The sequence below is a fragment of the Panthera onca genome, chromosome B1, assembly GCF_046562875.1.
Source record: "Panthera onca isolate mPanOnc1 chromosome B1, mPanOnc1 haplotype 2, whole genome shotgun sequence".
NCBI classification, from domain to species: Eukaryota; Metazoa; Chordata; class Mammalia; order Carnivora; family Felidae; genus Panthera; species Panthera onca.
In genome coordinates this window covers 175,961,270-175,973,863 of record NC_138342.1, presented here as the reverse complement: position 1 = coordinate 175,973,863, position 12,594 = coordinate 175,961,270, and the positions used below count along the sequence as shown (strand labels likewise).

The following is a 12,594-nucleotide window of genomic DNA, read 5'->3' as shown; positions in this document are numbered from 1 at the left end:
CGAATGTGTCAGCCTGGTCAGTGAGAGCAAAGTCTCTGGTGACTGCTGACCTGTTTCAATGTAGGTTTACCATTTCACAGCTATGTGACCTTGGGCAAATTACCCAATCTCCCCAAGCCCCAGTTTTCCTCATCTTAAAATTTTTTTTAATTTTTTTTTTAATTTTGTGTGTGTGTGTGTGTGAGAGAGAGAGAGAGAGAGAGAGAGAGCAAGCAGGGGAGGGGCAGAGAGGGAGACACAGAATCCGAAGCATGCTCCAGGCTCAGAGCTGTCAGCACAGAGCCCAATGGGGGGCTCAAACTCATGAACCGCAAGATCATGACCGAAGCGGTAGCCAGATGCACTGGCAGCGCTGTGCAGAGGTACTCAAACCCATAAACTGAGAGATAATGACCTGAGCCGAGACCAAGAGTGGAATGCTTAACCGACTGAGCCACCCAGGTGTCCCTTGGGCAGATATTCTTGAATGACATAAAATAGATGTTCTAATTTCGATTCATTATTGGCAGAGGGAAATGGTAGGGAAGGATTTAACATTCTAGTATTTAGCCAATTATTGACAACATCTATTTTATTTGGCTATGGTAAAGAATCCAGGTGTTCCTAATTTGCTTTACAAATCATATAGTTGTAAAATTACAGGATTTTAGACCTGGAAAGGAAATTGGAAATCATTAAATTTTCACTGTGCTAATCCAGCCCTGTTTCAGAGATACGAATTTGAGGCCTAGAGAGTTGCAGATTGTTTTAATATCATGTCAAGATTAGTGACTGAGCAAGTTTTTCTTTTTACTATACGATGTTTAAGCGTACTGCCAACTATTTAAAGAAAGAAATATGCAGTTTCTAATCCTGGTGTAAGATTTGGGTTTATAAACCTCTCATTGATGGGTAAAATAAATATACTTACATATAATCAGGTTAACATATTTATATGTCTAGTATCTTTAAATATTCTCTAGTCTCCTCTACATTCTGAGTTTAGCAATTTTCATTTCTGATGTCAGACAACTTTTTAAATTAAGAAATATTAAGGGGCGCCTGGGTGGCTCAGTTGGTTAAGCGTCCGACTTCAGCTCAGGTCATGATCTCACAGTCCGTGAATTCGAGCCCCGCACCGGGCTCTGTGCTGACAGCTCAGAGCCTGGAGCCTACTTCAGATTTTGTGTGTCCCTCTCTCTCTGCCTCTACCCCACTCATGCTCGCTCTCTCTCTCTCTCTCTCTCTCTCTCAAAAATAAAAAAACATTTTAAAAATTAAAAAACAAAACAAAACAAAAAACATTTGTCTTGGGGCGCCTGGCTGGTTCAGCAGTTGAGTGTCCAGCTCTTGATTTCAGCTCAAGTTATTATCTTGTGGTTAGCCGGCCAGTGTCCGGCTCTATGCTGACAGAGTGGAACCTGCTTGGGATTCTTTCTCTCCCTCTCTCTCACTCTCTCTCCCCCTCCCCTGCTTGTATATGCACGTGATCTTTCTCTCTCTCTCAAAATAGATAACAACAACAACAAAAAATTTGTCTTTACCACTATATACTGAATATAGCAAATAAATTTTCATTTAGAGATTCATACTAAATTGAAATTCTACATAAAGAAAACTTTGAAATCTACCTATTAAACATTTAATTCATCTTTCTGCCTATACACTCTATGTAGGTTATACATATAATGTGAAAAAATATATTATTGTAGTTTACTTCCAAAGCCAAAATTGAGAAAGTTAGATTTTGAGAACTATGAGCTCTAAATTTTATTTCTTTGATTGTATATTTATAGTATGTAAGATAACACATATTGAAATGTGAAATTTTACTTTTGAATTTTTGTTTTTCCTTGATACTTGATAAGAGAAATACTGTTCTCTAATCAGAGAAGACATTTTTGAATTATAAATTGTAATAAGAAATGAAGATGTACGTACTACATTAATGACTCAGATGCGTTATTTTCATGTTTTATTTAACTGTAGCCATATTATATAATTTGGTGTTTTAGTGAACAGGTTTGATTGGCATTTAAATTCTGCAAAATACTGAATTGAGAATTTTCTATTATTTTATTATGGCCTAATCTTATACCTGAAAACAGAGTATTTGTGAATTGAGAAATCACATGTATTATTTTCATGCTGTCTTATTTGCTAAGTAGGTTTTGTCCTTGTTATTTAATATTTACAGAAGTTTTAAAACTTTTCAATGTTTTAGTTTATCCATGTTTATGTAATTTTAAGATTTTTTATGGAGTTGAAATTGTAACTATGCTTAATAAATTAGGCAAGACATTTAATGAGGTGTCTGGATAATATTTGAATAATCTCATTCTTCCATTGTTTATGTGCATGTAACTGGAAAATTAAGGGTGGCTTCCAAGGGACCTGCCACAAAACTAGGAGTAATATGATCTCTTTTAAAGCTTTGCAGCCAGTGTTCATTATTCTCCAGTAGAAATTTTCAGCACTTACTTGCCTGTAAAGCTAGGGCAGGAGATGTGTCTTTAATGCTAGATGCCCCTTATTTGCATGTGTATGTTGTAGGATGACTTTAAGATAAAAATATTGGGGCACCTGGGTGGCTCGGTCCGTTAAGCTCAGGTCATGATCTCACGGTCCGTGAGTTCGAGCCCCGCACCGGGCTCTGTGCTGACAGCTCAGAGCCTGGAGCCTGTTTCAGATTCTGTGTCTCCCTCTGTCTCTGCCCCTCCCCTGTTCATGCTCTGTCTCTCTCTGTCTCAAAAATAAATCAATGTTAAGATAAAAATATTAAGGGTACTTACAGAAATGTGTAATGTGAATATAAGGATTTTCTAATTATATCTAGAAATTATATTCAAATTATAGTACAATAACTTTATACATTTATTAATCATTAACAGTGGTTTAAAACTATAAGCAAATGTTTACACATCATACTTTTATGAAAAGAAGACATTCTAATTTCAGAAACACATTGTTTCAAATGGAATAAAATGTCTCATTTTTCCTTTCAAAATAATTCATTGAATGTATGATGCCATGATAATTCAAAGTTATTGAACTATGTTTCCAAAGAATTCGCTTGTATAATGTACATTTACAATATGATGAAATTAAGGATGTATAGTTTATTTACCCAGGGCTTAAATACCCATAGAAGAAAATAAATGTAATATAATATAGTCCTGTTAGTTGGCTGGAGTACAGGAAATTTTATATGGCTTTTCTAGAGCAGCACGATCCAAAACGAAATATGATATGAACCATACATGCAATTTTATTTTTTTAATTAAAAAATTTTTTTAATTGAAGTATAGTTGACACAGTGTTACATTAGTTTCTGATGTGCAGCGTAGAGATTCAACAAGTCTATATATTATTATTCACATATGCAATTTTAAGTTTTCTAGTAGCCACATTAGAAAAGTAAAAGATAAAATAGAAAAGTAAAAATAAACAGATGTATGAATTCTGATTATATAATTTAATTAACTGAATGTATTAAAAATGTTACCAATTTTAGCATAAAATCAATATAAAATTATTGAGATATTTTGTTTATTTTTTGTACTATGCCTTTGAAATTGTGTATGCATTTTATATTTACAGCATGTCAATTCTGATAGTAAATTGTAATCGAAAATACTTGATCTGTATTTAGCTTTCATAAATTGACAGCTGAATAAAGTAGATGAAGATACTCAATGTGTTCCAAATGTATGTAAAATTTTTCTGATAACTGAATCAAGTATCAGTTTTCAAATTTAATTTTAAATTAAGTTTGCTTAAAATTAAGTATTGAGTTCCTTAGCCACACTAGCCACATTTCAGGTAGCTACATGTGGGTAGTGCTTATAGTATGAGATAGCACAGTTATAGAGGCAGTTTGCCAATATGTGCGAAAACATAAATGTGTTTACCCTTTGAACTAGCAATCCCACTTCTAAGAATCTAGAAATCTGGAAAAATAAACGTAATGTAATGTTTATTGGAAAAAAAAATTTTTTTTTGAAAGAAAACCTGAAGACCTGAAAGGGAGCTCAGACACAGACTTCTCAGCCATTAAGAAATTAATGAAGTAGTAAAATGGGCCAAATTTCTGTGGTGTTTGGATGGTATAATGGCCAAAGGGCAAGTAGAATTTTAGTTGGTTGATAGATTTGGCAGTCACATTGCTAATTTTATTACATTTAGAGTTAATCTTATCTTTCCAAGTTTAAAAAAAAAATTTTTTTTTAACGCATATTTATTTTTGAGAAAGAGAAAGAGAGAGAGAGGGTGTGAGTGGGGGAGGGGCAGAGAGAGAGAGAGGGAGACACAGAATCCGAAGCAGGCTCCAGGCTCTGAGCTGTCAGCACAGAGCTTGATGTGGGGCTCCCAACTCACAAACCACGAGATCATGACCAAGGAGCCAAAGCTGGACGTTCAACCGACTGAGACATCCAGGCGCCCCTTATCTTTCCAAGTTTTTGATTAGAATCAGTTTCACATTTTAAAACTTTAAAGTTAGAAAGAGTAGAGGCTAAATCATTGATACCCCATGGTCTTAGTTTCCATTAGCTGTGTAACCTTTTCTCTTCCTGTTGCGTTTTTTTGTAACTGCAGTGGTTTTTTTTGTTTTGTTTGTTTAAGTCCAAGAGTAGCAAGATAAGATCTTTGAAAGGAGAATATAAACCTTGAAAAGTGGAATAATTGAAAGACCACCTTTTCAGGGTGGCATTGTGAATTTGAATTGGGTGTCAGAAATGTTTTATACTAGTTTTATAATTACATGAAGATGAGTGAATAGATTCTAAGCTGCTTAGTTTTAAGCTACTCCTAGAACATTTCACATGAATGTGATGTTGGAAGTGTTTGAAACGTAAGTAGTGGTCTGTGGGAGATTGCTAAATAATTTGTAAAAGGTTTGAAGACACAACACGCAGTTGGATCGGTTCTGTTGAGTTACAAAAATCAAAAATTCCTTGTTATTTCTTTCTCAGAAAACTCAGTTACTATGCATTTTATATAGTGTGTTTTGTTATGCTACACTATCTATTGAAAGGATCTTTTTTTTATTAGCATTTTATTTACAAGTGTGATTACCTTCTATCTTAAGAATAAGTCATTTTCATGGGGCACCTGGGTGGCTCAGTTGGTTAAGTGTCCGACTTTGGCTTAAGTCATGATCTCATGGTCCGTGGGTTCAAGCCTTGTGTTGGGCTTTGTGCTGACAGCTCGAAGCCTGGAGCCTGCTTCAGATTCTGTGTCTCCCTCTCTCTGCTCCTCCCCCACTCGCACTCTTTCTCTCTCTCAAAAAATAAACATTAAAAAAATTTTAAGAATAAGTCATTTTCAAAAATGATTGTAATTGATATTTGGAATTTGAAGCATAATTCCTTTAGAAACAGTTCTGTAGATAGTGGTTTCTCAGGGCACCTCACAAAAAGCAGTTTGAAACATAATTTATATGAATTCGCTGGCATTGACCTGACTTTGAGAATTGGAGGCAAGGGCTTATTGCAGGTGGTGCACGGGTGAGGGGAGGACACATTTTACTTAATTTCTGTTTGTAGGGCTGTAGGCATTTGAAAGAGGAACATTTTCTTTGGACACCCTCCTCCCTGCTTTCTACAAAATATTTCACTATTTTCAGCTCAAAGCTTTCTAAAATGTTCTGTATAATTTATTTTTAAATCTTATTTTTTCATCCTTTACAGATATAAATAAAATCAAACTTATTAGAGCATTGGTTCCTAAAAACATTGACACATACCTTATCCATATGGCAATTGAGATCCTGGAAAAAGATGGTGACAACAGACGGTTAGACCAGCTTTCCTGTGATTCCACCAGAAAGAGATGTTTCCCCAACTCTGAAGAGAGCTGTTCAAGTTCTAAGAGAAGCAAGGAAGAAGTAGGTGCTAATACCAAGGTGTTAATTATATGTAGAATTTTCATACAGTGTCAGTTGGTTCAATTTGCATATTCTAATACTAGAATGCTATATTTTTTAAATGTATAAATTCTGATGTAAGGTTACTTTTTAATCTGTGCTTTATTTCTTTTGTTTTTCATAAATCTTATTTGAGGAAAGTGATTTTTTAAATGACAGAAAAAGGGACATGTAGCTCATCTATTTAGCTTTTTGTGTGGATTATCAGCTTAAATTTTATGTCTACCTCATCCTGGCTATATGTAGCCTGACAATTCTCTTTCTTTCATAGACATAGTTAATATTGGCTTTGAGCATTTGGCAGTTTATGTAGTTAATGAAAAGGAAAACAAATTTTGTTACAAATACCCCCCAAAATCAGTGTGTCTGTCATTCTGTCATTCATCATGCTTTGTTTCTGTTATACTGAATCTTTCAGGCACAGGAGTAATTGTTGTACATGGTCCTGAGTATATCCCAGCATACTTTTTGCATGATCAGAGAAAGACCATGAGTTTAGTATTATTTTAGATGGTATATTTATTAAAATTAAATGCTTTGGAAATTATTGCTCTGTGTGTTGGATGAGATGACTGTTCTTTGGTAATGATTCTATTAAATGATTGAATAATTTGAAAATTTAACCTTCAGTATCTTCTAGCTGAAATTATATGACTACATGATAAAAGTTGTGAAAACTAATAATTAATAATTTTTATATTTTATTTTATTAAAAAAAATTTTTAACATTTATTCCTTTTTGAGAGACAGAGCATGAGCAGGGGAGGGGCAGAGAGAGGGGGGTAGACACAGAATCTGAAGCAGGCTCCAGGCTCTGAGCTGTCAGCACAGAGCCTGATGCATGGCTCAAGCCCACTGAGCTCAAGCTCACTGTCAAGATCATCACCTGAGCCAAGATGCTTAACCAACTGAGCCACCCAGGCACCCCTAAACCCTTAAATTTTTACCAACTTCTACCTATCAGTAAAGGAAAAGGTCTAACTTGTTATTTTTTCCTGATTATCGGTACACATTTATGTGAAATACTGTATTTAATAACATACTAGCATTTGGCTTTTCCCTTATCGAAATAGCATCAGATGCCGACAACAGAGTGGGGAGATTTGGGGGGACTGGGTGAATGGGTGGAAGTCATGCTGAACCTACTGGATGTAGTCTTCTCCCCCCACCCCCATTTAGAGGAACAAGGTTATTGGGTCTAGGAGGTGGATTAAGAGAGGAGTGAGCCAGCCAAAGTATTTTTCTTTCAACCTCCTCCCAAGTACAGAAAGTATTCTACCCTGAATACTGTAGAGCTGGTTTCACGTATTTCCTATGTGAACAGTCATCTTTTCTGCTAACCTGGATTGTATCTCGTAGTCTATTTCATCATAAGATTATGAGTCTTCTAATACATAATAATGTGAAAACAAATTCTTTGTATTAGTTGATGCGTTGTAGTTTTACATGTGTTGTGGTTGCTGTAGAAGTTCAATCGTGCCTGTGTTTAATGAAGGAAAATTAATTATGTCCTGATAATTGGCAGTTCTGATCCAACATATGTAGGTACACAGTGGGTTCTTTAAATACATCTTTTTTAAATTTTTTTAATTTCTGGAAAGTTTTCTTAAATATTACTTTTTAGTATTTGTCCCACTGCTTTATATTTCTTCTTCAGGGACTCATACTGTGTCTATATTGGATCTTCTTTGCCTAGCTGCATTAGTTGTCACTTCTCATGACTTCTTTCTAGTTCTTCATTTCTCTTTAAAATTTTCTTCTTTTTCCCCTTCTATATCTTTGGGCAGAATCTGTTATGTTTATGGCTATGTTCCTCGTAGTTTAATGTTCACCTCTATACACTTTTTTCTTTTGCTTCTAATTCTTCACTGAACTTCCCTCCTTTTTGAATTTTTCTGATTTTGTTTTATGACGTTCTTTCATGTTTTGAGTAAGCTTCTTCATGTTTTTCAGCTCATTTTGAGAGGTTACAGCTTTATTCTGTATCTCAGCAAGTCTTCTGGTGTCAAATTTGACCTTAATACTTTCCTGTTGTTCATTTTCGTGTGAAAGTAGTTTTCCTGTACTGTCAAAAGAAGGCATGTTTCGAGATAGTTTTTCCAAGCTTACAGGGCACTCTCTTCTGTTATTTTGTGTAACATTCAAAATATGGAAACTTAGTTTATGAGATATACTCCTCTGCTACTCTTCCCTTTGTCTCTCTATTACTTGTCCTGCTTGATTTGATTGTATCCCAGGGGTTCTCCTAGAAGACAGCATTAGCTGGTCAGGAGTGTCTGCAGGAAGCCATGACTCTACCACTGTAGACTCCTTTTAGTCACTTGCGGTTGGGTTGGGCAGGAGCCCTCGCGTTTTCAGATGTTGTTTTCACATTAATCTACCATGGTTTCTGATGACTACCTGTGGGCTACTTTGGGGTTCTTCTCTTCTCAGGTACCTCACTGCTTGCCTCTGCTTTCTCTCCTACACAAGTGGTACTGTGCAGGCCTTATGGCTGTTGGTTTGTCCTCATGCACTATAGTTTGGATTTCCTTGGAATACCTTTAAACTTAGTTTCATTGTAAGTGTAGATGATGAGTTTTTGGTTTTGCTCTCCATTTTGTTTTAATGGTGGCATTCAGAGAGATTAAAAAACGATGCTGCTGCTTCCACCATCTTCCCAGAACCCTCTCCCCCAAATCACTTTTTCCTTCTCATTTTTCTTCACTGCCTAAGAAAGACTATATGTGATATTTCCTGCCCTGCCACTAAGTTTCACTATAAATTAAAATGTACAATATTATTTACGTACTATTTTGAGATACTCAGAAAAATGCCTTATGAGTGATATCATTATTGTGAAAATTCAGTACTTCAGAAAAATTAGAATTTTCTTAAGCTTTCTTTTTTTTTAGGCATAGATTTTGTTTTCTCTTTTTTGTTAAGAAAATAGTGCATGCTGTTAACTGTTTTGTATTCTATAACAATTCTTAAAGTTGATAGAAAACAACCTTGTGATTTTTCACTGAAAGATAAAAGTGACAGAATTTCACAAAGACTAACTTCTTGGAATCAGCCAATCAGCAGTTCAAAAATAGATTTATTTACAGATTCTCATTCATAGGTAAAATTGTGAATAGAACATATATATTTCTGTTTGCTTACATATGTATGTGCACATATAATCAACAAATGAGTTACTGCTTTGTATTCTCAACTTAATAATATTTCTTAATAGAATTTGGAATATAAAAAAGATATAAATTCCCCCTAAAATGTTATTATAATTGCTGGGAATTTTAGTTGTCTACTGCATAAAGGAAGTAGTCACTGAAAGGCATTGTTTCTGTTAGGTGACTTACTTCTCATAATTTAAGTCTCTCCAGATACTTATTGTTGAGACTCAAAAGATGCCCTCAGTGTAAGTAAGCGTTTTCCTTCTTTCTCAGTGAAACAAGATCATTATTGTAATTGTATGGTAAATGTTGAAGATTGTATTTCATAGAAATGTTATAGAAGACAAAACACTTTTCAGTGATTTTAGCTACTAATTAATGAATGCCAAGAATAAATAAGAATGTGTTTTGATATCGTGCATTTATTCTCATTTAACTTTTCTAAGTAATCCCGTGATGGTATGTACTGTTATTCTCATTTTCTATGTGAAGAAATTGAGGTGTAACTAACATTCATAAGGTCATACATTTAGCAAATGACTCAGTTAGAACTCCAACCTAGTCTGTCTTGTTTCAAAATCCCTGTTTATTCCATGATTTTTGGCTGCAAGACTTAGGGTTTTTTTCTCTGCTCTGTTACTATTCAGATGTCATGCTCTGTTTTACTTTTTGGTGTTGTTATAATCTTAACTGATTTCCTTTTTCCAACACACACAGGCATTCAAACTGTAATTGTAAGCAAAGTAGGCTTCAGAGGATTGTGATGTTAAGATCTTATGGGAAGAAAAAATATCTCTGGATCAGTTTTCTCTCTGCCCAAATGCCTTTTGTCTGTGCCACTTTATATCCCTAATATTTATTATTTTTGAGTCAAATATAGTGTCATACTGTAGATATAAATCTAATCTGTTCTCCTGGGCTTCTCTTCCTTGTGAGGAAATGGGTACCCAGGGGAAAATTTGCTATCTCAGCCTCTTTTTTTCCTTTAGCTTTTGCTAAAGGGTGAACAACTCTTTCTTTTCCATTGAATGTCTTTAATCAAGCTGAAATAGCTAGTAGTTTTTACCTTTTCTAAATTCATGGTTTCACAGTTTTCTGTTAAGGATATTTTACTTTTTTTCCCCACCCTTAAATATTTTGAAACCATTTTTTAAAATTTTTTAATTTTTTAATTTTTCAAAAACACTTTTAATGTTTATTTATTTTTGACAGAGAGGCAGAATACGAGCAGGGGAGGGGCAGAGAAAGGGGGAGACACAAATCTGAAGCAGGCTCCAGGCCTGATGTGGGGCTCGAACTCACGAGCTGTGAGATGACCTGAGCTGAAGTCAGACACTTAACTGACTGAGCCACCCAGGCATCCCTTTGAAACCATTTTGAAACATAGAAAACATAATAAAACATAACAAGTAATTGATGAACAATATATAGGTAGAGTTTTCATTCTTGAAATTAAATAAATTATGCTTTTTACCTTAAGGTAACAGACACATTATACCTTAGATGAGCTCACCTTATCGTAAATCTTTCACATAGTTCAATAACTAAACCAATTCTGCTAGACTCCAAGGTATACTCCTGTCAGACTGATTTTTTTGTCATGTCAGTGTGAGGCTCTGTGGTCAAACTGAGATAACACTAATTAATACCATTTTAGGCTTATGGGACATAACTTAAAATTGTTTTATCTTTTTCAAGTGCAGATCATAAGGACACAGCCACTGCCTTTGGGTTCTTAAAATTTTTTTTTCAGGGACTTTTTGACTTAGGGTTCTGAGGCTTCATTTGGTGTACAAATAAATCCCCTAAAATTGTTAGAAGTGGATCTCCAGTTTTTAGCAGATTCTCCAAAGAGTCTTTGAGCCAAAAAACAAAAATTGTTTTCATTTATTCACTGGCTGTTTTTTGAGTATCTATTACGTTTTGGCAACTCTGCAAGGTGTCGGTGGTTGCCGAAACCACTCTGTAGTCAGTCTGCCATTGGAGACATAGAAATATATTTTTTCAAATGCTTAATGTGATTCTGTGTGTGTGTGTGCGCGCGCGCACACATGTGCACGCACGCCCAAGCAGATGCCTTCCTCAGAACATTAAATTAACCATGTTGGTCAACCTAGAGCAAATATACATGAGACATAAATCTGAAATAATACCCAGTTCTTTCCTTCTCAAATGTGTGTGCATGCTTAAGTGCCTAAGAATAAAAAACAAGATGGCAGGCATTTGCCTAAAGAGATGATACAGTGATTTTGTCTCTGTTTTCTTTATTTACTTTTCATCCAGAAATAAATCCTGTAGCTCTCACTATTTTGTTTTACTCAGCAAGGGAAGGGTGGTGGGTGTATATTCATTCAGTAACCTGTTACTTTTTACAACTGATATACATTTTCAATATTATAAATATGTCTTTTTCTCTTTCTTTCCTATAGATTTCACTTGTAACCTCAATGAGAAAATTACCTGAGTGGTTTGCCAAAGAAAATGAGACTTCAGCTGAGACCAGCAAGCAATCAATGGCCAAAACAAAAAAGAGAGGTCTTTTTAGTTAAATTGGTGATTGCCAGAGGAATTATGTGTGTCTTGCTGTATTGTAAGAGGGGATCTTGTTTGATTTCTGAAAATAGCAGGGGCCAAAATTTCAGTTTAAAAATTATTCTAATCTCTAAAGTAAAACTCACCTATTTGTTGAACAGCTGGCATCTCCTGGTACAGTTACTTGAGTCTTCCGAGAGCCTGAGTGAGTACATCATAGAATAGAGTAATAGTTTCCTTTAAGATTGCTTTAAGAAACTCTGTTACTGCTCAGTTTTCTAATCTCTTTATTTCAACAGTATATTTGGAAATTTTAAGGAGTGGTGATTTGATATAAATAACAGATTGGTAGTTGTGTGGTGATTGTGTGTGTGATATAAATTCTTCATATATTACCGGGGCACCTGGGTGGCGCAGTCGGTTAAGCGTCCGACTTCAGCCAGGTCACGATCTCACGGTCCGTGAGTTCGAGCCCCGCGTCGGGCTCTGGGCTGATGGCTCGGAGCCTGGAGCCTGTTTCCGATTCTGTGTCTCCCTCTCTCTCTGTCCCTCCCCCGTTCATGCTCTGTCTCTCTCTGTCCCAAAAATAAAATAAACGTTGAAAAAAAAAAATTAAAAAAAAATAAATAAATAAATAAATAAATAAATAAATTCTTCATATATTACCAAAATTCATTCTTGTGAATTAAGGAAGCATAGTTATTTTACAATTGTCCTTGCTATCTTTAGAAGAAACTCTTACATACATTGATAAATGGTATTAGTAAACCAGACCAGTGAAAATGAAGCATTTTGAATTCTATGTAAGTAGGGAAAAATAATATTACAAAGGAGACCAATTGCATTGGGCATCTGTGCCCTTTGATTTTATATACTACTTTTTTTATTTTTCAAATAATAAATTCCTTCATACTGAATGTTACAAAGATATATATGTATATGTATTTTTTTTTAACTTTTATTTGCTTAATTACTTTGAGCACCTTTAGTTTTTGAGGATGT

The 12,594-nt window shown here is 35.0% G+C and overlaps 1 protein-coding gene across 5 annotated transcripts in view; it reads left to right on the top strand.

Annotated features, from left to right (window-relative positions):
• WRN (WRN RecQ like helicase) overlaps nt 1-11,752 on the top strand; it is a 149,774-nt gene extending 138,022 nt beyond the window's left edge. For 4 of the 5 annotated variants that reach the window (XM_078445421.2, XM_078445422.2, XM_078445420.2 and 1 more), the window contains 2 exons: nt 5,670-5,884; nt 11,490-11,752. In XM_078445421.2, the coding sequence (XP_078301547.1) occupies nt 5,670-5,884; nt 11,490-11,609 (335 nt within the window). In that variant the 3' untranslated portion in view covers nt 11,610-11,752. The remainder of the gene's footprint in view (nt 1-5,669; nt 5,885-11,489) is intronic. The other variant, XM_078445423.2, reaches the window with a different exon arrangement.
• Nucleotides 11,753-12,594: the final 842 nt, after the last annotated feature.